The sequence below is a fragment of the Mirounga angustirostris genome, unplaced genomic scaffold (assembly GCF_029215605.1).
Source record: "Mirounga angustirostris isolate CCGP_5_RB_7025 unplaced genomic scaffold, mMirAng1.0.hap1 SCAF_1, whole genome shotgun sequence".
Classification (NCBI taxonomy): Eukaryota; Metazoa; Chordata; class Mammalia; order Carnivora; family Phocidae; genus Mirounga; species Mirounga angustirostris.
The window spans coordinates 121,514,199-121,541,374 of NW_026991709.1; the positions used below are offsets into that span (position 1 = coordinate 121,514,199).

The following is a 27,176-nucleotide window of genomic DNA, read 5'->3' on the forward strand; positions in this document are numbered from 1 at the left end:
TGGACTATTTCATACATGAAAGTACAGAAAATAACTTAGAATTCTTATGTTTTTACATTGGGACTTAATAAATATATATTTAGCAATTTAATAACTATCACTTAATTGCTAAATATATATTTCTTATTAGCATGTTTCCAGCTTATTCTTTTTTTTTTTTTTTTAAAGATTTTATTTATTTATTTGACAGACAGAGACACAGTGAGAGAGGGAACACAAGCAGGGGGAGTGGGAGAGGGAGAAGCAGGCTTCCCGCCGAGCAGGGAGCCTGATGCGGGGCTCGATCCCAGGACCCCGGGATCGTGACCTGAGCCGAAGGCAGACGTTCAACGACTGAGCCACCCAGGCGCCCCTCCAGCTTATTCTTAGAAAAGGAATTAAACATGCAGATAAAGTTAATGCATTCTCATCCTACTCTGCTGTCTCACATTTCAGTATTAACCACTATTTTAAAGCTGTAATATGTATATTTTTGTGCTTTAACTATACATTTGGTATCTGTTACGTGTTTTGAACTTTAAATAAAATGCTTTTATATCACATGCAACTTCTACTTTTTTTCCTCACAACCTTTTTTGGGATTTATTAAGATTAATATGTGAAGTTCTAATTTGTTATTTTCACTTCCATTAATGCTTTGAATAAATATAAAAATTTATCTATTCTTCTGTTACTAGCTTTATTACATTCATTGTTTTTTCCAACAATAACAAAAACTTGAGTTTGAACACTTCTGAACAGCTCACTATTCACAATTGGAAGAGGTGTTTAGTTTATATAGCTGGAAGTGAAATTGCTCCATCATAAGGCATGTGTGTTTTCAACTTGACCACCATTGTCCAAATGGTTGTACCAGTGTTATCACCCAGAAATATCTCCTTGCCAGTCAGACTTGTTGATTTTTTGCAAATCTAATGGATGTAACATGGTATCTCATAGAACTTTAATTTGCATTTCTTTTATAAATAACTTGGTTCTTTGTGTTTTCAGTGTTGAAAAGTACTGTGTTTTTCTCTCTGCTATAAATTAACCTAGTGTCCTTTAAGGTTTATATTTTTTGTTATGTTATTTATTATTTTTTTTTTAATAATTTCTTTTTTTTTTTTTTAAGATTTTATTTACTTATTTGAGACAGAGAGAATGAGAGACAGAGAGCATGAGAGGGAGGAGGGTCAGAGGGAGAAGCAGACTCCCTGCCGAGCAGGGAGCCTGATGCGGGACTCGATCCCGGGACTCCAGGATCATGACCTGAGCCGAAGGCAGTCGCTTAACCAACTGAGCCACCCAGGCACCCTGTTATGTTATTTTTAAAAAATTTTTTTCTCTGTGCAAATATCTTTAAAGATATTCTTCTAGGGGCACCTGGGTGGCTCAGTCAGGTAAGCATCTGCCTTTGGCTCAGGTTATGATCCCAGAGTGCCAGGATTGACCCCTGCATCGGGCTCTCTGCTCAGCGGAGAGCCGGCTTCTCTCCTGCCCCTCATCCTGGTTGTGCTCTCTCTCAAATAAATAAAATCTTAAAAAAAAAAAAAAAAGATACTCTTCTATATTTTATTTTGCAAATTATTTATTTGCAAACTTAGTGTGTTTTTCCCTCTCCTCTCTCTGCAAAGGTTTGGTTCTGGTGTTGGTTTTTTTGGAGTCCAGGTCTTTTTTGACTACTGAAATCTTTTTCTTTTTCTTTCTTTCTTTTTTTTAAGATTTTATCTGACAGAGAGACATAGCGAGAGCAGGAACCACAAGCAGGGGAGTAGGAGAGGGAGAAGCAGGCTTCCCGCTGAGCAGGGAGCTCAATGCGGGGCTCGATTCCAGGACCCTGGGATCATGACCTGAGCCGAAGGCAGACGCTTAATGACTGAGCCACCCAGGCGCCCTGACTACGGATTTTTCTTAATGGTTATTGGACTCAACAGAATTTTTTTCCTTCTTGAGTCAGTCTAGAGGCTAAAAATTGTCCAGTTCATCAATGTTTTCAAGTTTATTATCATACATCTTTTACAACATCCTCTTATAATTTTAAAACCTATTCTGTGTTTAATTTTTCTTTTTTTCATGTATAAAATTATTTTATGTGCACTGTTTTTCTTTATTAGTCTAGAGGTTTGCTTCTTAGTATTTTAAAAGAAGGAGCTTCTAATTTTGTTGATCTTTTTTCTATTTTATCATTGATTACCTCTTTATGATTTCCATTTAGTTGTGTTTATTCTGTAATGACTTTTTTTTTTGACAAGCAAGTTGAATCAAGCATTTGACTCTTGATTTTGGCTCAGGTCATGATCTCAGGTTGTGAGATTGAGTCCTGTGTCCGGCTCCACGCTGGGCATGGAGCCTGCTTAAGATTCTCTCTGTCCCTCTCACTGTTTCCTCCCCGCCCCCACTCATGCTCTCTCTCTCAAAAAAAAAAAAAAAAAAAAAATCCCCTGATAGCCTTTATGGGGTTTCTGTTATATGTAAGTGTCTTCTTTTGTCTCGCTGCCTTTAAAATTTTTTTTTAATTTAAGTTCAATTAGCCAACATGTAGTACATCATTAGTTTCAGATGTAGTGTTCAATAATTTATCAGTTAGGTATTGTTTTGCTGCTTTTAAAATTTTTTCTTTATCACTATATTTTGCCATTTTAACTATAATATGTCGTGGTGTGGGTCTGGTTTTGTTGATTTTGTTGGGGGTTCTCTGTGACATCTGGATATGTTTCCTTCCCCAAATTAGGGAAGTTTTCAGCTATAACCTCTTCAAATAAATACTCTGCCCCCTTTTCTGTCTTCTTCTGGGAATCCTATAATGTGAATGTTACTACATTTGATGGAGTCACTGAGTTCCCTAAGTCTGTTCTCATTTTACATAATCTTTTTTCTCTCTTTTATTCATCTTGATTACTTTCCATTATTCTTCTAGGTTATTAATTCATTCCTCTGCTCTTCCAGCCTGCTGTTACTGCATCAAGCATGTTTCTTATCTTGTTTATTGCACTCTTCATCTCGTTATTTTTTTATCTCTGTGTTAAGGGTCTCACTGATGTCTTCCACTCTTTTTTCAAGTCCAGTGGGTATCTTTGTGATCATTACTTTAAATTCTCTCTCAGGCATCTTACTTACATCTGTTTCACTTAGATCTCTAATCATGGCCCGTCATGTTCTTTCATTTGGCACAAATTCCTCTGTCTTCTCATTTTGTCCAAATTGCTGTGCGTGTTTCTGTGTGTTGGGAAAGTTGGCTACATCTCCTGTTCTTGAGGGTAATGGCATTGTGAAGAGGTCCTATAATGCCCTGCAGTGTCGTGTCCCCTGTTCTGCAGGGCCTGGCACTTCCAGGAGTGTCTCCAGTGTGTGCTGCATGTGCTCTGATCTTGTGTCCTGGCTCTTTTATCATTAAGGCCAGTTGTTTGCAGAAGCTCTCTTTGCCTATTATGGGCAGTGTTTGGTCCCTGGCCTGAATGTGGTTTTAACTAGGGCTCTGGAACCGATGCCCTGCATAACTCCTGGATGGAGAGATGTGGTGCTAGAAGGGGTTTGGGGCAGTCATCTGGGAGAGGGGGCCTGCTGTGCTGGGCCTAAGGCAAGAAGGACTGGGAAGGGCAGATCCACTAGAGCATGGGGAGGGGAGGCTTGGTGTAAGCAAGTTAGGTAGTGGGTGTTGGCTTTGCGCTAGTTCCAGCAGGTGGCTCTACTTATGCTGAGGGGCAGGGGAGGGAGATGGTGCCTGCCAGTTTCTTTGTTTCTGGTTGGGTCTCTCCTTGAAGCCTGCTTCTGTGGGATGCTCCAGGATGAACAAATAACTTCTGCACTGTGCACTCCAGGCACTCTTCAGATAGCTGTTTCCATGCTGTATGTTTGCAGGCTGTTTGCCCTGCCTTCTCTCCAGGAACGGTCCCAATGTTGACCTTTAGAACTCCAGGCTTTAAGCCCTCTTGGTTGTAAGAACTCAAAAAATTTGGGCTCTCTTGTTTTCCAAGCCAGTAACTATAGGGATTGGTTTTCTCTGTGTGCTCCCCTGTGTGGTAGTCTGTGTTTCGCCATTCTCCATGACCATGGCTCCCTCCCCACCACAGTGGCCACAGTCCATTTCTCTCCTATGTGGTTTCTCTGTACTTCCTACCTTCTTCAGTTTGGCCCCTTCTCTGCCTTTAGTTGTAGAGTTTGTTCTGCCAGTCTTCAGGTTGATTTCTGGGGTATTTAGAATGATTTGATAGTTATCTAGTTGTATTCGTGGGACGAGGTGAGCCTAGGGTCCTCCTGCTCTGCTGCCGTCTTTCCACAGGCTCAACTCCTGATCTGGTTTAAATTATTATAACTTCCAAATGCATTGGATTTTTTTGTTGCTGTTGTTTCTGATTTCTAATTTTACTTCTTTACTGTCAGAATTATGTGGTCAGTATATATCAATATCATATTTCTTAAGAATTTCTTTATGCTTTAACAAAAATGTCCACTTTTTGAAACATCCCATTTGTGAGTAAAAAGATTCCATATGCTATAATTATTAGCAGTAAGGTTATAAATCAGTCTATTTTATCAAGTTGTTTTATCAAGTTTGTCCAAATCTATGCTCTCATCAAATTTTTACTTATTTTTCACTTCACAGATATGTTAAAACCTCCCATTATAATTGGCATTTGTCAGTTTCTGCTTGCAGTTTTGTTAGTTTTCCCATTGTGGTTTTAATTTGTATTTCCCTAATAATGAATGATGTTGGCCAGCTTTTAATGTGCTTATTTTGGTCATTTGTATATGCTCTTTGGAGGCATAGCTGTTCAAGTCCTTTGCTCATTTTCTTTTTTTAATTCTTTTTTTTTTCCCCCAGTAATCTTTACTGCCAACATGGGGCTCAAACTCATGACCCCTAGATAAGAGTCACATGTTCGTCCTACTGAACGAGCGAGACACCCCTCATTTGCTCATTTTTTAATTGGATTGTCTTAACTTTTGAGTTACAGGAATTCTTCATATATTTTAGATACTAGACCCTATTAAATAAATTATTTGCAAGTGTTTTCTTGCATTCTGTGAGTTGTCTCTTCACTTTATTGATAGTGACCTTTGATGCACAAAGTTTTTAATTTTGATGAAATCCAATTTATCTATTTCTTGGGTTTTTTTTTTTTTTTTTTTTTTTTGTGAGAGAGAGAATGAGAGACAGAGAGCATGAGAGGGAGGAGGGTCAGAGGGAGAAGCAGACTCCCCGCTGAGCAGGGAGCCCGATGCGGGACTCGATCCCGGGACTCCAGGATCATGACCTGAGCCGAAGGCAGTCGCTTAACCAACTGAGCCACCCAGGTGCCCCTTCGGTTTTTTTTTTTTTTTTTTAATGTTTTTGGTGTCAGGTTTAAGAAGTCATTGCCTAATACAATGTCATGAAAGTTTACACTTACGTTTTCTTCTGAAAGTTTTAGTTTTAACCCTTAGGCTAGAGATCATCAATCCATTTTTAGTAAAACTTTTATGTGGTATATTGTAGGAGTCCAGTTTCCTTTTTTTGTATTTGGATATCCAGTTGTCTCAGTGCCATTGTTGAAAAAACTATTCTTTCTTCAGTGAATTGTCTTGATACTCTTATTATGTGTTAATTGAATGTAAATATGAGGGGTTTTTTTCTGAAGTCTAAATTCTGTTTCATTGATCTACATGTCTGTCATTATGCACAGCCTTGATTACTGTGGCTTTGTGTTAAGTTTTGAAATCCAGAAGTGAGTCCTCCAACTTTTGTTCCATTTCTGTTTTTATTTATCTATGAAGTCTTAATTTCTCCTTTGTTTTTGAAGAATAGACTGGATATTGAATTCTCGGTTTTCAGTCTTTCAGCACATTTTAGTATGTCCTCACACTGCTTTCTAGCCGCCAAGATTTCTGATAAGAAATCAGTTAATTCGGCAGGGGTTGGGGGGTGGTCTCTGTAAGGGATGAATCACCTCTCTCTTGTTGTTTTCAAGATTCTCTTTTTTGAATCTTGACAGTTTGATTATAATATATCCAGGCCTACTGGGATTTGACTTTGACTTCATTTGAATTTGAATTCATTTGAGCCTCTTAGATGTATAGATTTTGTTTTTTTCATTAATCTTGAGAGGTTTTCAGCTTTACTCTTTTCAGATAATTCTTTTTGCCTTTTTTTTTCTCTCCTGACACAACCATTATGTACTTGTTGGTTGTGTTCATTTTTTTTCCATTCTTTTTCTTTTGTTCTTCTCATTGGATATTTGACCTATCTTCAAGTTTGCATATTTTTTCTTAGGGCTACTCAAATCTGCTATTGTGTCCCTCTAGTGAATTTTATATTTCAGTTATAATTTCCAACTGCATAATTTGTATTTGGGTCATTTAAATAATTCTGTCTCTTGATAGTTTCTATTTGATGATTCATCATTTTCATACTTTAGTTCTTTAGACATGATTTCTTTTAGTTCTTTGAACATACTTAAAGCAGGTGTTTTATTTTTATTATTTGTTGGGGGGGAGGGGCAGAGGGAGAGGAGTGAGAGAGAGAATCTTAAGCAGGAAGCAGGCTCCATGCATAGCATGGAGTCCAAGACTTGGTGGTCAGTCTCACAACCCTGAGATCATGACCTGAGCTGAAATCAAGAGTCGGACACTTAGCTGACTGAGACACCCAGGTGCCCTTTAAAATGTGATGTCATGGGTCATGGGATCAAGCTCCACGCTCATCAGGGAGTTTGCTGGAGATTCTCTCCCTCTGTCCCTCCCTCCACTTGTGCATACACGCCCTCTCTATCTAAAATAAATAAAATCTTTATTTAAAAAAAAGTGTTTTAAAAGTTTTGTCTGAAATGTTAGCATTTGGGCTTCCTCGGGGACGTTTTTTATAGGGTGCTTTTTTCTTACGTATGGGTAATATTGTTTCTTTGTATGTCTCGTACATTTTTTTTGTTGAAACTGAACACTTTAAATAATTTGGCAGCTCTGAAAATCAGATTCTAATCGTTCCTCAGTGTTTTGTGTTGTTGCAGTCTGTTTATTTAGTGATTTATCTGAAGTAATTATGTAAAGTTTGTATTTTTTCTTGTATGTGGTTACTGATTTCTGTCCTTGGTTAGTTTATTGGTTCAACTAGTAATTGACCCAAGGTTTCCTTGAGTCCCTGAAATCTATAAGTCTTCCATTCTTTACTGAGGGGCTCTATGTGTTAGGGTAGTTCCTTCAGCAGCCAGCCAGGTAGTTCAGAACTGTGTCTTAGCCCTAACTTGTGTAATGTCTCAATGTTAGAAAGAGGTGACAGCTATGACCGTCTAAATTCTTTGCTGTGCTATATACTCCTCTGGGTATGCATAAAACCCTATCTATGCACATAGCTTTGTAGATTTCTACGATTATGTTGGAGTTTTTCACTGTCCTCTGTGGACACTTACTCCCCAAGTTTTTCCTTTAAGTTTTTTGGTTAGCCTGTTATTTGCCCAACTGTTACTTAACCCTTAGATAGCTGCAGTGTTAGTTGATTGTGATTTTTTTGTTTTCAAAACACCCCAATAAAAGGGTGTTCACAGTAGGTGAGGTCTGATTCAGATCAGAGAAACAGAATTGTGAGTGAGATTTCCCTGAGAACCACTAGAGAGTTTGAAGAATGACAGCTCCAGAAATGGGGCCAAAGGAGTTCCAACCCCATTTTGCCCCCTCTAATGGGTACTGGATTACTGTATTCACTGTGATTGTGGACTGTTCATTGTCAAGTCTAGTGCAGAACTGGGAAGGTGGGAAATTGGACTATGTCATGGTAAAGTAACTGAGATTTGGCCATTTTCTTCAAAAAACACCCCCTGATTGCTGCAACTCTTGTTTTTCCATATTACTCAAATAGTCGATTCTGACAATTTTTTGCTAGTGTTCTCACTGCTTTTATGGAAGACTGGATTTTCAGAGGTCCTTAGCTCCCTGTTTTTGCAGACATCACCTGGTTATAGAATTTTAAAATCTAAATTTACAGCTGCTTTCCTTAGAAACCTTGAAGATGTTATTCCGTGGTATTCTGACCTCTGTTACTTTGTACAAGTCTGCTGTCAGTCTAAATGGTATTTTTTTTCCCCCATTGCAGAAAACAAATCTCTCTTTGCCTTTGGTTTCTGCAGTTTTTGTTAGTATATGGATTTCTTTTTATCTTTCCTCCTCCATTCTCATTGTGTCTTTTCTTTTTTTTAATTATTTGTTTTTTTAAGATTTTATTTATTTGCGAGAGAGAGAATGAGAGACAGAGAGCATGAGAGGGAGGAGGGTCAGAGGGAGAAGCAGACTCCCTGCTTCTGAGCAGGGAGCCTGATGTGGGACTCGATCCCGGGACTCCAGGATCATGACCTGAGCCGAAGGCAGTCGCTTAACCAACTGAGCCACCCAGGTGCCCTTTTTTTTTTTTTTTTTAAGATTTTATTTATTTGCAAGAGAGAGAATGAGAGACAGAGAGCATGAGAGGGAGGAGGGTCAGAGGGAGAAGCAGACTCCCTGCTTCTGAGCAGGGAGCCTGATGCTCATTGTGTCTTTTCAATGAGAGGAAATAACATTTTCTTTTAGTGCCTACGAAATGTAACCATATTTTTCAGTATTGCATTTCTTTCACTCTCATAGTCTTCTGCAACTAATAGAGGTGTGTTGGACTTTCCTGTTCTGTCCTGCATGTCTCTTAACCTGTCTTACCTATTTCCCATCTTTAGGTGACATTCTTTGTAGTTTCTTGTATTTTGTCTTCTAATTCACTAAATTCCTCTTCTACGTTGTCCAATTTCATTTTCTTGTGTAGTTGATAAAATTTGGTTTTAAATTCCTTTTGGTGTGGATTGTGTTTTCTCTGAGGGCCCTTTATCCTCCCAAAATGAATTTGAGTTTAATTTGTGCTCTTCCCCAAGGTCTTTATACACAATCAGTCAGTTTTTATTTTAACTCTTTGCCTTTATGTTCTCAGATTTCATAGGTAGTTTATAGTTGGATTTCATGAGAATGTAGGAAGTCTTGAGTTTTTGCATTTTCACAAAACTCACCCTCCCCCCCCACACCCAATCCAGTGCCCAAGGTAGATGGCAGACTTTCATGCTACATCTTCTGGTCCGTGAGCAGACATTGTCTAGTTCCTTTTTCATACACTTGACGGTGCTTTCAGATCCACAGCCTTGTATAGGATCTCAGGTCCAGATTCTGTCTCTTATGGGCCCAACACCATATCTCTTTTCTCATGGACATTAAAATGTCAACCAAGTTAGTAACTTCCTCAGCCAGTGCTATGAATAATCTTATTTCTGGGACCCAGAGTTCTCCTTCTCTTTCTTTATTAACCATAACTATTTATGAAACCTTTTTTACTTTACCTGTCATTTTTTTGTGTGTTTTAGTATCTATAGCAGCTTAGTCTACAAGTTTGCTGTAAATAGTTTTACTTGTGATTGACTTTATCCCTTTAAGATTATAAGTGTTTTCTGATTAATTTTTGAAACCTGAATTGTTTTCTTCATTACTAAATATATTTTAGGATTTTTTAAACTTAAAACACTTGCTATGTATTGACTGAGCTAGATGTTGTATTAGGTTCTTCACATATGTAATATCATGTAACTTAAAAAACTGTTATGAGATTGTGTTACATTTTTTTTTTCTTTAAGATTTTATTTATTTGACAGAGAGTTAGCGAGAGCAGGAACACAAGCGGGGGGGTGGGGGTGGGAGAGGGAGAAGCAGGCTTCCTGCTGTGCAGGGAGGCCAATGTGGGGCTTGATCTCAGGACCCTGGGATCATGACCTGAGCCGAAGGCAGATGCTTAATGACTGAGCCACCCAGGCGCCCCATGTTACTTCTTTTTAACAGATGAGAAAATTAAGGCTCAAGGGATTTTAAACAATTTGTCAAAGGTTACAAAATTACTAAGTGAAGGAGCCAGATTCAAATCCAGGTCTTTCAGACTATATACTTGATGTCATTTTTTCATTTTACCAGTCTAAGCAAGAAAGCAGTCATGATAGGACATCTCTAGTACCCTTTGTTTATCAAAGTATTGTGGTGCCCTAAATATGTAACTTTCCATTGATTTTTTTTTTTTCTTTAAAGAAGGAGTTTTCTAGTCTTAGATCCTTCCATGCTGTTGAGATATAAAGAGCAATTTGCTGTTGGTATTGTTACTTTTATTGGACTCATAGATGGGATTGAAATAAGGAAGTGAGATTATAGTTTAGATTATCTAAAAAGGACCCTTTGAGCACCATAAGAGACAGAGTTTTGCTTTTAAATTGGGAGGAATTTCTAATACCACTGTGTAAAAAGTAGAATTATTTTGGAATAGGTAGCAAGTTTTTTAGTCAAGCACATACACATAGGCAGTACTGCATAGATAAGAGGAATGGATGATTGTGAACTCTACCTGAGGAACATAAACCCAGAGGGATCTGGTTTACACCCCCCCATCCAGGAACCCCCACTGTTTGTATATAAAGTTTTATTCGCACACAGCCACAACCCATTTGATTACATACTGTCTGTGACTGCTTTTATGCTGTAACTGCAGAATTGAGTAGTCAGCAATGCCTAAAATATTTACTATCTGGCTTAATCTCCAAAAGTTTGCTGACCTTTCCTATAAAGTAAACCCCTGCAAAAATGATTTTACTTGATTTATCCCATAAAAACGGGAGACTTTCCAAGCTTAGGCTAGTAACTCATTGGTTCTTTCCAAGGTTAGCACGTAAGCTACAAAGTGGTCTCCTTTGCTAAAAGCAGATTTAGACCATATGAGGAGTCATGTTCAGTTATGAAAGGCTGAGCTAAAAATTTTGTCTTTAAAGTTCTGATGCCTACAGGGGAGCCTGGGTGGCTCAGTTGGTTAAGCGCCCGACTCTTGATTTTGGCTCAGGTTATGATCTCAGAGTAGTGAGATCAAGCCCTGTGTCGGGCTCTGCGCTGGACATGAAGTCTCCTTAAGATTCTTTCTCTCCCTCTGCCTGCCGCGCCCCTCCTCCTGCTCTCTCTCTCTCAAAAAAAAAAATTAAATAGTAAAGTTCTGATGCCTACAAGCCAGGTCCAGGGACACAGAGTGGATCTCACAGGACCAGCCAAAAGGGTCCTTGGCTTCATGCAGGACAGAAATTTACCAGGAGTCAGCAGGAGGTGAAAGCAGAGTTTATTAAAGATATAGGGAGAGCAGATACAGATGGACTGTCCCGGACACTTGGAAAGGAAATAAGCATGAGTCTCGTCTTTGTTTAGGGTCTGGGGGGTTTTATTGAGGACGATGGTCTCAACTGTGTCCTCTCAGGTATCCAGGAACCAGTTAGAATAAGGACAAGGCCCAGGTGTCCATCATAAGTCACTTATTCCTTGAAGCCAGGGTCTTGGCTTTGAGATGCTTAGCTCCAGTGGTTTAGATATTACCTGTTGTGCTGGAAGACTCCAAAGATATTAACTTTGTCCCTTACAAGGAGGACATGCATTAAGGCAAATGTAGGGCAGAGGTGCAGTTCCTAGCAAGAATAGAAGCAGGAAAAAAAGCAAAAGGAACAAAACAGCTTTTACTTTCATGGGGTCCCTTTGGCTTGCCTCAGTTCCATCAGCCGAATTAAAAACCCCAATCCTTTTCTCTAGCTTTTTTATTTTACCCATTCTATTCAAATGTAAAGCACAGTTAGCTTCAAATGAAGTTCATTGTGACCTCAGGCAAAGGGAGGAAACCACATGTGGGAGTGCTAGAAATAAACCTAGCGTCTCTCTTATGGGAAGCAACAAGTGTCTTAACAAAAAGGAACTTGTCTGTTCAGTGAGATCTCTGCTGACTTTGTGTACTCTGACCCCATGTTTTTAAAATATGTAGAACTTTAATTCTTTAGGGTTAATTTCTAAATGAATACCTTTTTCTCACCAAACTTTGTTTTACTGTTTCTATAAATATGTGTGTTCCAGTGTTCCTATTGTTTTTCTTTTGGCCAGCTGTTAAGGTTAAACTCGGTCGCGTAGCATACACTCTGCTAACTTCAATCTTGAATCTTCAGGTACCTTCTATACTTTATTACTTTGACCAGAATATTTTAGTACTTGTAACAGTGCCATGTTAACATGAATGAAAGTGTGTATTTCTCATTTTCATTTTTCTCTGATGTCTCAAAAATACTATTGGTATCTTTCATGTTAAGTTAGAACATCTGTAAGCCGTCATTATGTTAGAACACTCTGACCTCATTCAGTCAACAGATAATAGGTATTCAGCCTTTTCTGTCAAGTCTCATGGGTTGTCTATATGTAAATCTATCTGACCTTTAGTAGTTTTGACAGTCCTCTTCCACCCCCTGAATTTTGGACAGCTGTCTTCATTGTGACTTTACATCTGACTTACATTAATGGGATTTACTTCCCTTTTAAGAGTGCTAATGAACAGTTCTGTAATGACACTGGTATAGTAATCTTGGAAGGATTAAGGAAGAAGATGGAAGCAATGCAAACATTAGGTAAAGGAATTATATTTTCCTCCTTTGGAAGGAGGTCTGGCCTGTGTCCTCTCAGGTATCCAGGAACCAGTTAGAATACCAGTTAGAGTACCACTCTGATTTGGGTCGATGAGTCAGAATCAAGGCCAGAGAAAATTGTCTATATACCCATTGAGAGTAGGGTTATGGGGGCTGCCATCCCCTCTGCTGTAGAATTTATATTTTAATTCCTGTTTAGTGGAAAGGTAACAAATTGCTCCTTGTGTCAGAGAGTGTGAGAAAGGAAGGGAAACATTACCAGTTGTTGTTCCAGCCTTTATAAAAAGTGTGGAAATCGAGTGCAAATCGGGCCCATGTAAGATGGTCAGGGCTCCAGGAGTTTGCCCCCAGCTTGACTTCTGTCAAACTGTCTGTCTGACAAGGATGTTTTTTCCTTCCCATTGTGAGAGTTTCATCCTTGAGGCACTGAATGCTTTTATCATTGCATGCTTTTGAAGAGGAAGTTGTTGGATTTTTGCCCAGTTTGGCTGCAAGTGAGGTGGGAGGAGAAGCAGGAAAGTGAGCCAAAGTGCAGTTAAACCATACACTGTTTACCTCACATGTGTTGTGTCACGAGAAGGACAGGGATGTTGGGAAAGCTTCCATGCTCCAAGCTACCTTTCTTACTGAAAGGTAACTTTTTAAAAGGAGGAAAAAAAATTAATAATGCAGATGTAAATCAGTCTATTGGTGTATCAGGCTGCCAGCATGTAGTTTGGCAGTTCTACTCCCAGTCTTACTTAGTTAAACCAGGAAAGTGCCTAAAAAAGTCATAAAATATAATTGAATTCTTGGTTGTATGGAAATTTAGGGATTATTTAATGAAACTTGGCTCTTTTATTAGGTTGTTACAGTAATGCATTCATACGTTTTCCCAACTCAGGTGCGCATGCGCATGCACATGTGCACAAACACACACACACACACCTTTCATAAAATCCTTCAAAGCTTTCTCAGTGCCTTTAAGAGAATGACAGAAGTCCTTACATGACCTGTAGGGCCCTGCATAGTCTTTCCAACACTGTTTCTTGTCCTCACCTTGCTTTTGTATTGCCCCTTATATTTTCCTCCAGCCCTGCTGTCCTTCCTCCTCATAGAGATCTTTCTTAACTCTTGACATGTTCTCATGGCAGTTCTCATTCGTACAAAGATCACATGCACATTGTGCATTTCTGCCTTGTCTGCTCAGTGAGAGCAAGGACTGCTTTTGTTTGTTTGTTTGTTTGTTCCTTTCTGTATCACCAGCAGCAAACACAATGCATGGCACATGGCTTTACCCATGTATTTGTTGAGTCCTGGAATCCCATCCATTACATTTTCTGTAGTCACCTTTCATTTGAACTTCCCATTCTAGTTTGGAGTTGCTATAAGGATAACACAGTTTTTACAAAACTGAAGAAAATATTTACAACCAAAGGAAGAAAAGGATAATGTTAATATTTAAAGAAGTAATATAAGTCACTAAGGAAAATATTTTAGAACCCTAATAGGGAAAGAATGTGAATACCTAAGTCATAAAAGAAAATCGTCTTAAAATGACTAAGAGACATGAGAAAATTTTTATTTTCATTAGGGATCGTATAAATGAAATTCAAAGCAAAATGCTACCTATCAATTCAGCAAAAATTATTTTACACAAGAGCAGCCTGAGAGGCCTGTTATATAGTCAGACTCTAGAGACTGTTGGGTTTAAAAGATAATTTTAGAGCCACACAGACCTAGTTTTAAGTCTTAGATCTTATGGTTAGTTAAATGTATGGCCTTTTGCAAATTACTTTTGTTTCTCATTTGTAAAACTGGGAACTTACCTTATAGGGATTTTTGTTATTAAATTTGTTCATTCAGAAATATTTACTGAGTGTCTGCTTTGTGTCAGGCACATTCTCAGGCACTAAGGATACAGCAGGGAACAAAACAGCCCTGCCTGGTGGAACTTCTATCCTAATGGTGGAGAGAGAGACAGTAAAGAAACAAATAAAATGTACATGATGTCTGGATAGTGTTGAGGGCTATAGAGGAAAATTGAAACAGGGAAGAGATAGCAGGTGTTGTGTCACAGATAGTTTTGTAATTTTAAATAGGATTATCAGGAATTTCTCACTGAGACAGAAACATTTCAGCAAAGACTTCAAAGAAATAAGGGAGTAAGTCAAGTAGAGGTCTTGGGGAAAGATGTTCTAGGCAGAGAAAACGGAGTGAGTGAATGTCGTACCTGATACGTTTGAGGAAAGCAAGGAAGCCAGTGTAGTAGGAATAAAAGTGAACAAGGGGAGGATACGAGGAGAGGTGAAGGGCTATGGCAAGCATGTTGGCTTTCACCCTAAGGTGGGAAGCCAGTGCAGAGATTTTGATGGGGTGGAGTGACATAATATGCATACTTTTTAAATGGATTATATTGCTGTTGCATTTAAAACAGACTATGATGTGGAAGCAGGGAGACTAGTAAGGAAACTTGAAGAATTGAGTAAGGGTTGATGGTAACTTGGTCTAGGGTAGGAGCTGGAGGAAGAGGGGAGGCAGAGAAGTCTTAAGTACATATTTTCAGGATAGGTAAATGCTGGTCATGAGAGAAAGAGTCAAAGGTGACTGTAAGATTGTGGGCTTGAACAGCTAGAAGGATGGAGTTGCCATTCATTAAGCAAGGTAATGTGTAAAGTGCTCAGCCTGCTGTGTGGCACCTATTAGGTGCTCTATAAAGGGTGGTTCCCTTCTCCAAAATGTAGAATAAAAATAAAAGACTTTTCTTTTATCTGATACACTTCTGTCCTTCTACACAAACAAATAGAATATTTCACCAGAATAACTAGATAACAAATTACACATTTGGCTGGTACATTGGAGTTCTGGTAAACTACTTCATCTGTTGGCCAAGAGGTTTACCTCCCAACAGAAAATAAAACTTGTATTTTTCCATATGACAATAATACAAAAATAGCAAGGGTATCAATAGTAATAAAACTTTTTAAAAATCAAAGAAGAGGGGCACCTGGGTGGCTCAGTCGTTAGGCGTCTGCCTTCGGCTCAGGTCATGGTCCCAGGGTCCTGGGATCGAGCCCCGCATCAGGCTCCCTGCTCGGCGGGAAGCCTGCTTCTCCCTCTCCCACTCCCCCTGCTTGTGTTCCCTCTCTCGCTGTGACTCTCTCTGTCAAATAAATAAAATCTTAAAAAAAAAAATCAAAGAAGAAACTCACTCTGTGAAAGTTTCATTTTATGGATAACATATACATGTGACTATGCCCCTTTTTTCCCCTTTCAGGATGCTGCCTTATGGCTGTTTAGCGACAGGAGACCGCTCTGGCCTCATTGAAGTTGTGAGCACCTCTGAAACAATTGCTGACATTCAGCTGAACAGTAGCAATGTGGCTGCGGCAGCAGCCTTCAACAAAGATGCCCTTCTGAACTGGCTTAAAGAATACAATTCTGGGTTAGTTTGTTTATCATTCTTCTAAACAAACAGCCAAACAAGTAATAACTGTTCTTTCAAGTAGAATCATCAGTGTCCTAGAGGAAATGTTAGTGTTATTTATTGCTTTATGTCAGGTTAGGTCAGAATGACAAATAGGCCTTCCTAAAGTCTCACAGATGGAGCATTAAATTCTGCTTTATCTAGATCAAATTCAGAGCCTTGTAGGAGGTACAATCTTAGAATTTATGAATTTTTAAAATGATTTTTTGAATGTGTCAACTTCTGTAATTACATGAATATATGAACCTAGTAAGTTTTCAGTAGATTTTTACAATAGAAGTAAATGAGTTTGTAGACTGTGATTGCTCCAAATTAAAAAAAACACAGGGCTGGGAATTGTGTTATTAATGGTTACTATGTTGGGAAAGCCCTAATCATAGATAATTAAGGAATTTCACAGTGAGGAGAAAACACTGCAAGTATTTTTGGCTAAAGACTTAAAAGTCGGATTTATATTTGATCGTTGGCAAAACAGAAGGACTTGGAGAATTAGTTTTCAGATTTCAGTCTTAAGACCTTGTCTCTAAAGGGTCTGTATTACTAACTTCTAATTTAAGTCAGTGATTTTAAGTGTTGAAACTGTAATACTTAACTCTTAAATATGGAATTGTAGTGTTAGGTCAAAACTGACCAAAAAATGTTCTAAAGCCCAGCGTCAGCCAGCAAAGCTGATGATCTCCTCTTATTATTATGCAGTTGAACTTACTCCCAACACCAGTGAAGCTCAGTCCCCAGGACACAGCAGTTTGAATGGCTGAGGTCCATTTATCTGATGTCTTTGAGTCTTCCTGCTGACTCCTTTCTGCCCTGCTTCTGCAGTGTTCACCCTCCCTCTCTTGGCTGATCCAGAATGTTCTGCTCATAGGGTTTTGGCAGCTCTGTGTTGCCTTTCTACTCACAAATAAAAAGGAAGCAGAAGTGTGAATTGGGTCTCATCCTATACTTTTGGAGACTGAAAACCTTTGTTGCTTCTTTTTTTAAATTAATTAATTAATTAATTAAATTTATTTCTCTTTTTTCAGGGATGACCTAGACCGAGCCATTGAGGAGTTTACCTTGTCCTGTGCCGGCTACTGTGTAGCTTCTTATGTCCTTGGGATTGGTGATAGACACAGTGACAACATCATGGTCAAAAAAACCGGCCAGGTGAGCTGCTCCCCAGAGTCTGCCAAGGGCCTCAGTGATGCTATTGCTTACATACAGCACAATCTCTTGTGCAATTCAGGCAGATTCTTTAGTGATTCTTGGAGTCGTGTCTTGTGCTTTCCTTTTATTTCCCATCCCTTGTTTCACATACCATCTGCTTCATATATTCATTGGTTTGTTTGCTTGAAGTTAGGTGATAAGCACTTATCTAATGTTTGAGAAGTTATTGCAGTTGTTTAAAATGACATATTCTTTCAATATAAGATTTGGGGAAAGGGGCACCTGGAGGGTGCAAGTTGGTTGAGCGTCTGACTCTTGGTTTCACCTCAGGCCATGGTCTTAGGGTCGTGGGATTAAGTCCCACTTCAGGCCCTGCACTCAGCGGGGAGTCTGCTTGGGACTCTCTCTCCTTCTCCTCTGCCCCTCTACCCCAGACTCTCTGTCTCTCAAATGAATAAATAAATCTTAAAAAAAAAAAAAAAAGATTTGGGGAAGAATTAATGAAGAGGGTCCTAGGACACTAAGCCAAGGGAAAAAAAGCTTTGTCAAGGAAGAAGATGGGCATAAAAGGAAATGTAGTCATAGTGTACTGTTGGCACATAGCTGAGCTTTGAAATGTATTTACATGGCCTGAACAGTGTAAACCCACTGAGTATTGATTTAACCAGAAATTATAATATACTGTGCCTCATTGTATAGTATTACATTAGCACAAAGTACTGAGTCTTTACCTTCCATAATTTACTTCAAAACTAGGAGGTAAAAAATAAGTATAAACATACCATTTTAAAAAAAATGGAGGAAAAACCCAGGAAAGAGTAGGGAGAAGTTACCTCTAAATAGTAAATAGTAGTAGCACTCAGGGTGTTGAGGGGGCTGCTGGGGCAAGACTGCACTTTCTTTTTTGTTTCCGTATGTAGAAATATTGACCAAAATAGTCTGATATGTAGAACTACTTGACTTTAAAATCAGACATGTTTATTATTTGGATGCATTTTTCTTTTTGTTTTTTGTTTCTTTTTTTTTACTTTTACTTTCTAAAGATTTGTGTTTCCCACTGGGTAAATGCAGTTTAATATCAGGTCTGGGTTATTATTGAGTATAAAAGATCTACGAGTGTTATTTAAACACTCTTCCCAAGTGACCCAATAGCCTTTGAAAAGAGAAAAGGGCATAGGGCGGAGGGAAGCTCATCGGTGGGGCCACGAGCTGAGTGCTTTGTGTCACTCTACCCCATGTCCCCTGGGAAGGTCTGAGACTAGGGCCATAAGGCGGCCCTAACAGGGTCCTCCCTGAGTGTCGGGGAGGTGAGTTCCCAGAGAAAAGAGAAAAGGGCTAATGAACATTTTGTAATGTATGTAATTATCAAATCACTATGCTGTACACCTGAAACTAATACAATATTGTGTATCAACTATATGTCAATAAAAAGAGGGAGAAAAGGGCTCAGTTGAGGATCAGTGTAGTGGTGGGGGTCAAGGACTGCTGAGATCTTAAACTTTTCTCTTTGGAAACAAGAGAAATTAAGTCCCATTTGTTTTCCAGCTCTTCCACATTGACTTTGGACATATTCTTGGAAATTTCAAGTCTAAATTTGGCATTAAAAGAGAACGGGTGCCTTTTATTCTTACCTATGATTTCATTCATGTGATTCAACAAGGAAAAACAGGAAACACAGAGAAGTTTGGCCGGTGAGTATTGCCCTCATGTCAAGGATAAACATATCTGACATTTTCTCATCTGACTAGCTGGACTAGCATTTCTTAGCTGAGATATTTAGATCAGGGAAATAGTCTGCTAACTGGGGGCTTTTGGGGAATTTGCCTATCAGATTCATGTTCTGGTTCAGAGAGGAGGAACAGAATCTAGAAATTTGAAATAAATTACTGTGTTTTATTCCAATAGCACACCACTTTTTATCTGTCTTAAGACATTTCATAATGAGATGCTGAGAGGGACAGGCATTTTGCTGTTATTCTAAGGGAGCCAGGGTTCAGAACTTTGTAATCTCTGATCTAGTCCTCACTACTTGTAGGTTTCCAAGCACATTACTTGCCTTTTGTTTGTTTCTTCATCTTAAAATAGGGACAAAAATAGTTAAATTTTAGGGCTATTTTGGAGCACCTGGGTGGCTCAGTCAGTTAAGCCTCTGACTCTTGATTTTGGCTCAGGTCATGATCTCAGTTTTGTGGGCTCAATCCCCATGTCAGGGGCTCCATGCTCAGCGAGGAGTCTGCTCCTCTCCTCCTCTCTCTGCCCCTCCCCAAGCTCGCTGTCTCTCTCTCAAATTTTTTTGAAAATTTAGAGCTATTACGATAATTAGAGTTGTTGTATTATGTGACCAATTCATACTATATGCTTGCCAAATGATTGCTGTTAACCATTCCTAGTTCTGCCTGAGTTTCTGCAGAATATACCTCTGGGTGTTCATTTTTCCTTTTAGCAAAATTAGGGAGATAGCATTGGATAGTCCTCTTGAATATCTTTAAGAGGAGAGAGAGGGAAAGCAAGATGATAATGGAGGTGCAGTGCAAAAGCATCGATACTGACTTGGGGAGAAATCAAAGAAATTAGTCTGTGGAGTTAGACTACAAATCTAGAATCTGCAAATATGTTCAGAAGTCCTCATGAATTATAAATTACCACTTGTTTTAGAACTAGTTTTTGGGTCTCAGAATTAAAAAGCACAGAGTAAGTGTTAAATAGCCTTTTCTTAGAATTTCAATTTAGTGTGTGTTTATTTTATTTATTTATTTATTTATTTATTTATTTATTTATTTATTTATTTATTTGAGAGAGAAACAGCATGAGAGGGGAGAGGGTCAGAGGGAGAAGCAGGCTCCCTGCCGAGCTGGGAACCCGATGCAGGACTCGATCCCAGGACTCTGGGATCATGACCTGAGCAGAAGGCAGTCGCTTAACCAGCTGAGCCACCCAGGTGCCCAGTGTGTGTGATTTTAGACAGCTAGATTTAGCCTATGTAAATTTTATTTTTGGAACAATTTTTATTTTTATTTTTTATTTTTTTTTAAAGATTTTATTTATTTTTTGACAGACAGCGAGAGAGGGGATACAAGCAGGGGGAGTGGGAGAGGGAGAAGCAGGCTTCCCGCCGAGCAGGGAGCCTGATGTGGGGCTCGATCCCAGGACTCTGGGATCATGACCCGAGCTGAAGGCAGATGCTTAACGACTGAGCCACCCAGGCGCCCCTGGAACAATTTTTAAAGAGTTTTAAAAATCAGAAATGAACCTTTAGTTCAGGAGAAATTTTCCAGCTCTTACAGAAAGTTTAGATATGTCTGTCTTGTTTTCTTTTGTGAAATTGCTCTCTTCTCTGATATCATGTTCTTGTGATTTGTTGCATCAACTGAAGCTTCCGCCAGTGTTGTGAGGATGCATATCTGATTTTACGACGGCACGGGAATCTCTTCATCACTCTTTTTGCACTGATGTTGACTGCAGGGCTTCCTGAGCTCACATCAGTCAAGGATATACAGTATCTTAAGGTACAAACCCCTTTTCTTTGTATATTGGACTTTGTAGGCATGAAGCTCAGCTATACCTACCTATTTCATTCAGATGTTCAAAGGAAATGGAACAAAGCCATTTCCTTTAGACTATTCTTACCCAGGAGTGGTAGTGACAAGCAGCTGAGTAATTGTCTTGCAGTAATCATAAATTTCATCTTCAAAAACCCTTTGGCAGAGATTATATTATCACCGTACCTTTTGTCATTTTCTATCCTGCAAAAGGCATTTAAATAAGAACACGAGACACACAGCTTAATGGTGGCTGGGGAGGCATGGCTGAGATTTTGACATTTGCATGTCACTGTGGAGGATATATAAAATCAGATTTTTTTTCCCTTTCATTTTTAGGACTCTCTTGCCTTAGGGAAGAGTGAAGAAGAAGCACTCAAGCAATTTAAGCAAAAATTTGATGAGGCACTCAGGGAAAGCTGGACTACTAAAGTGAACTGGATGGCCCACACGGTTCGGAAAGACTACAGATCTTAGTGATCAGCCTTTGCTCCTAATGTATTTGTTGGTTTTGTTTAGTTTTCAGTTTGCACTTGCACTAAATTGAATATGACCCTGCCAGAGATGTTATAAAGGGAATGAAATCCTGGAACTCAGTTAAATTAAGAACAAGGCATCCCACAGAACCTAATCTGAACAATCCCCGATGACCACCCTCTGCTTTATTGAATGCTTCCAAGATTCATCATGAAAACTCCCAACATAATGGATAATCATTTCCTGCTGACTTTGCACGCCGAAGAATGCTACTAGAGATTATTTTCTGTCTTCTTCTTCTTCTTCTTCTTTTTTAAGTATTTGGTACTTTTCCAGAAAGGTGTAAATACTTCTTTTTGTATTGTGACCAAGTGTTATCACTCAGCCAACTTATCCACACCTGGGGACTGGTAGTTGTTCTTACTTTCCAAATGAGGCTTAAAAGAAAGGTATCTTTCTTCCCTTTTTAAATTACATCAACTATAAATTATAACATAATTTGAAATTATGGTTATTTTTCAAAGGAAATCTTGAAAGCTGTGGAAAGATTAACTCTTTTGTTGATATTTATCTACTATGACAGCATCATTCCTACCAGACTTGGTGAAAATCTGCTCGTGAGGCAAATATAATATATATGCTGCATATATATTTATAAAATTTCTAGTGGGAGTTCTATATAAAAAGACATTTCTTTGTTTTTTTTCCGTCTGTGTTTTAAAGTTTTACAAAAAGCAGAGCTTTTCCCTAAGTTACTTTTTTAGTTAACTATATGAGATCCAGTTCTTCCAGTTGCTTCTGTAGTGAGGCACATAGTAATTTCAGTTTTTACATGGTATCTATGAAAGAGTTCACTTCATAGAGCATAATACTTGAGCAAACGCATCCAAGACAGAAAGCAAATGAAAAGAAACTATTTATGGAATCCTCTCCAGACCTAAAATTCAGTATTTTAGTAAAATGCCAGCTGTTCTTACTGTATTTATTAAAACTTATAATAATGTGATTTTTTTCAAGGATATTAGTTCAGATTGAAATGGTTTCATGCCACATGGAATTCTTTAATTTATTTGTTGAGGTACCATACATTTAGGGTGCTAGATGGCCAATAATGTTAACATGTGCAATAAGAACTACTGGTTTGAATGTGTAAATGGATGCTCTTTCTGAGTACTGGCAATATCCAGCAAAACTACTGCTTTTTCTCCAAAGACTTTTGGGAGCTCTCAATCCTCAGTGACATGAGAAAGAGAACCGAGTATTTACCCTGTGACTGAGTTTTCTATAGGAATTTTATTAAAGATTGTTTAATTTTGTTGTTTTCCTTCATGTTCTCAGTCAAATAAATGGGTGAGCTGGTTTCAGCTGCTCTTGGGACATGTGGGCTGCTTCTTTGTGGACAGCACAGGCCTTTAGATCTCAGCACTGAGACTCTAAGAAATGGTCAATAAATAAATCAATCTGAGAAGTAGGCTGAGGCTCATGGTCTCTTCTCTGACTTCTCTCTCTGCTTCCCAGCAGGCAGTGTGGGAGGCCTGTTGGACTTCGGTCGGAGCCTGAAGCTCATCAAGTTTTCATATCTTTTCGAGGTACCCTGAGACTGGGGAGAATGCCCCTTCAGTGACTCAATACCCAAGCCGAGGCCAGACTATAGCCACTTTGTAGGACTCTTCCATGGGGCAGATGTTCAGAACAAGTCATAGTTTCTTAGAAAATAAGTCAGCTAAGGATGGAGATTGACCTCTGAACTGACCATTCCCAGGGCTGGTCCAGACTCAGTGAGAATTCTAGGAATAGGACTCTGGAAGGATAGATTTGTTCAAGGATCTTTGTCCAGTAGCAGTCTACCTTTACATGCACTAGGTCTTGCAGGTCAGGGGTTTGGAGACTGGTGAACATTGCCAGCACCACTATTTCTAGAGGAGTCTCCTCAGCCCCTAGGGAGCCTTGGTAAATATATGCCAAGTCAGTGAATGTGAATGTCAAGAGTAAGAAAGGGAAATGAACCTCCCTGGATAGTCCTGGGCCTGAGCCCAGGATGGCCCTGTACTCCTCTCCATGGTCTCTGCCATAAGCCCCTCAAAGATAACTAGGACACTGTGACACAGTAGGCCTCTGTAGCTGCTGACCACTCCTAACAGGTGCTCCTTACATACTTACTGAATTGCATATTTCTGATTCTCAGGTTCTGGCAGAACCAGAGAAGAGGAGGTAGAAGGCAGAGGAAAGCAGTCTAAAGGTCTGGGCTGCAGGATGAGCTTGTTGCATGGGGGCTGGTTATCTAGTACCTTGGCTGTTAAGTGCTCTGGTCAACAATAAATCTTAGCCCAAAACACTTGGCTCCTTGTCTTTTGGTCCTTTCCCAAGTTTATCCAAAACAGTGTTTTGGAAACCCTATGCATTTCCATACTTGAGAGCAGCCTCTGTGTCTGCCTGGGTCTGGGTAGACAAAGGATGCCTTGGTTGAACAAGTAATTCCTGAGTATTAACCTCATATGTCTATAGGCAGACACTGGGCTGCAGAGACGAGTATTTGCAATCCAGTTCTTCCTCTGTGACCCGTGAGTAAGATATCTTATTTCTCAGGGTCTGAGCATCCTAGTTTGTAAAGTGGGACTGATAATAACTGCCCTACTCATTTCTGTGTGGTGGGGAGAGGCTAGGTTAAGGCCTTGAATGGGAACATAGGCTGAGTCCCAGTTCAGAGGCAAACTCCTTCCTTTACCTGCTTCCCCCACTTGAAAGCCACTAAAAGGAATCTCAGGGAAGGAAAGCCCCTTCCAGAGCTCTATCCCTACCTCCTGTCTGAGAAGGTCTGCAGTGTCTTCTCAGTTCTGCCTTGTCCAGCCCATAGCCCTATTAGCACCAGACCAGTCAGGCACCCTTGTAATGCAGAGGTCACTTGTGTACAGAAGGTAAAAGACTGGTCCATGGGGTGGAGAGCAGAGAGGGACCATGCCATGTGACCCTGACTGTTGGGAATGGGCAGCTTTTCAAAAAGGAGGGGCCAAGTGCTAGGGTTTCTTGGAGCAGAGGGCCTCTGGGCTGAGTCTTCAAGGACAGATAGAAGCTAGGTGAAGGGGTGATAGGTAAGACTAAGGAAGGTACAACATGTTAGAAAGGCTTGGAGGGGAGGAAAAACAGGGTCCATGGGCACTAACAGGCTCAACAGTTATTTCTTTGCCTCTGCCTCTTCCCCTTCCTCCACTCCAGAATGCTGCACTTCTCAGGGATCCAGACAGGATCTAAACTTTAGTCATGTCATCCTGGAGCCTCTTCCTCTCTCACTGCGGCAGTTTTATCCCCTTGTCTGATGATGGAAAAAGTGTCTGACATCACCTTCTGGGCTATTCCTGCTCTAAAATGTATAGCTAATGTATTTTTGGAACTCAGGGTTCCTTTCCACTCTGAGTAAAGCCCGGGTTCAACACTCAGAAAAGTCTGCCCTTTGAAACTCCCAACTTTTTTATATTGTGAGAAATGGCACATAAAGTATATAAAACAATAAGGCATATAAACAGGCTTAGCAAATATTCTAGAGCAGACATGCAGAAAACCATCGCATAGGTCCAGAAGGAACATTGCCAACACTTCAGAAGCCCCACGAGTTCCCCTTTCTGGTCAGGACTCCCTCCTCTCTGCCAACGTAATCACTGTCTCTTCTTTGATGGCAATCATCTTATTTCCTTACTTTACAGTTATGGGTCAGGCTTCTTTTGCTCAACATTATGTCTTTAAAAGATTCAGCCATGTGGTGGCATCATTATCATCACCACACAATATTCCGTCTTACGGAGATCCTATGATTTATGTATCCTTTCTACTGTTGGAACACATACATGTAGTTTCTAGTTTTGAGGCTATTACAAATAAATGCTGCTATGATGATTATAATTTATCTGCTGATTCACAGATGTATATATTTCCTTGGATGTATATACTTAAGATTAAAATTAATTGGTCATAGGATTATGCATATCTTTATTTTGACTAAGTAATGCTAAAATAAGTGGTTGTGCCAACTTACTCTCCTCCAATACTTAACTCTTGTCACTCCATATTTTCACCAGTACCCAGTTAGCCAACATTTTAAAAACTTTAGTCATTCTGATGTGTGAGGTGAAAAAATTTGCATTTTTTAATTAGTAATGAGATTAAATTGCTTTTTCATGTTTTTATTCATTTCAGTTTTCTGCTTTGTGATGTGCCTTCTTAAGTCCTTTGTCCATGTATTTATTTGGATACCTGCCATTTGGGTTTTTTTGTTCTGAGGAGGGTTTTGTTTTTAATACTACTTTTTGGTTTTTGTTATGTGAAATTATGTATTGTGTGTACAAGCCTTTTGTCAGTCACGTGTTGAAAATATCTTTTCCACCCAGTGTGTGACTTTCTCATTCTCATAACACACGATCTTAATTTTAATGTGAAATTTATCATTTTCTTTTATGGTTAATATCCCTTGTGTAGTATTTCAGATATTTTTCTCTACCCTAAGGTCATGAAGATACTCTCCTGGATTATTCTCTAAAAGCTCCTTTTAAAAAAAAACCTATTCCATTTAGATCTGTAATGTACCTGGAATTGCTTTTTATAAATAGTGTGAAGTGTTTTTTCCTATATGGGCACCAAATTGTCCTAGTATCTTTTATTGGGATCCTTTGACCACTGTTCTGTAGATCCACGTTTGTCATAAACCAGGTGTCCATATACACAGGAGTCTGCTTCTGGACTCTAGAAGATATCCAATAGATTTTACCTCCCTCTTTTTATTTTTTAAGTTAATTTATCATATTCATACATAGCGTTTGGTGTGTACTAGGAATGCATCTAAACTGTTACATATTTAATCTCTATAACAACCTTATGTATAGGTGCAAGTGTCCTTCCCCACTTTACAGATGAGAAATCTGAGGCTTAGAAGGTTAAATAATTTGTCCTTAGTCACAAAGTAAGAGGCAGCATTCAAACTCAGGGACTTGGTCTTAAGTGTTAATGCTCTTTCCTCACAATTATCAATGATGCCTCAATACACATTTCAGAATCTGCTTGTTGATCCACAAAAAGAAACCTGTGGAAATTTTTAGTGAAATTGCATAATAGATTAGGTTGAAGCAAATTCACATCTTAAGAATATTGACTCTTCCAATCTATGACAATGGAGTAACCTTCATTTAGATCCACTTTAATTTATGTGCACAATGATTTATAGTTTTCTGTGTAGAGTCTTGTATATCTTTTGTTAGAATTCTGGGTAAGTGATTTTAAGTTTCATTGTTGCTAATCTATAGCAGTGGTTTTCCAAATATGGTCCCCTAAGTAGGATTATTAGCATCTCCTGGGAACTACAAATTCTTGAGGACCTCCCCTCCCCTCTGCAAGACCTACTGAATTAGAATGGAATCCAGCAACCTGTATTTTAATAAAGCTTTAACAAGTTTCAGAGCAATTAATAGATATATAGTTGATGTTTGCATTTGGCAGACATATTAAACATTCTATTAATCCTATTTAAAGAACTTACTTTGATTTTGCATATATGATCTACAAATACAGTTTTATTTCTTCTATTCCATTCCCTTCAACATTCTTTTTCTTGACCTTCTTCCCAGTTTAGGAATTGCAATAAAATGTTGAATAGAAGCAATACTAAATCTTTTATTGATCTCAAAGGGAAAGTTTTCAATATTAAGTATGGTATATGCTCTGGAATCTGGATCTTTTACCAGATTAAGGATGCATGCTTCAACTTCCAAGGGATTTTTTTTTTTTAAATATGAAAGGATGCTGAGTTTATCAAATTATTTTTCTGCATTTTACTAAGGTTTTTCTCATTTGGTAAGTTTATATCGATTAATGTTCAAATTTTAAACCAAAGTTTACATTCCTGGGATGAGCACAACTTGATTGTGATGTATTTTTTTTAAATATACTGCAAGATTTGATTTGCCAATATTTCATTTAGGATTTTTGCATCTATTTTTATCAGTGGGATTGGCCCATAAATTTCTTTTAAGATCTGTGTTAGGTTTTGTTACCAAGGTTTTGTGACCTTATAACACAGGTAAGATTGGCATTATTTCTTACTTAAAAATCTGATAGAATTTTGCCATTGAC

The 27,176-nt window shown here is 38.9% G+C and overlaps 1 protein-coding gene across 10 annotated transcripts in view; it reads left to right on the forward strand.

Annotated features, from left to right (window-relative positions):
* The window catches only part of PIK3CB (phosphatidylinositol-4,5-bisphosphate 3-kinase catalytic subunit beta), a 201,273-nt gene extending 178,887 nt beyond the window's left edge, over nt 1-22,386 (forward strand). For all 10 annotated transcript variants that reach the window (XM_045903676.3, XM_064587213.1, XM_064587230.1 and 7 more), the window contains 5 exons: nt 15,691-15,858; nt 16,923-17,046; nt 18,592-18,737; nt 20,420-20,552; nt 20,925-22,386. In XM_045903676.3, the coding sequence (XP_045759632.1) occupies nt 15,691-15,858; nt 16,923-17,046; nt 18,592-18,737; nt 20,420-20,552; nt 20,925-21,062 (709 nt within the window). In that variant the 3' untranslated portion in view covers nt 21,063-22,386. The remainder of the gene's footprint in view (nt 1-15,690; nt 15,859-16,922; nt 17,047-18,591; nt 18,738-20,419; nt 20,553-20,924) is intronic.
* Nucleotides 22,387-27,176: the final 4,790 nt, after the last annotated feature.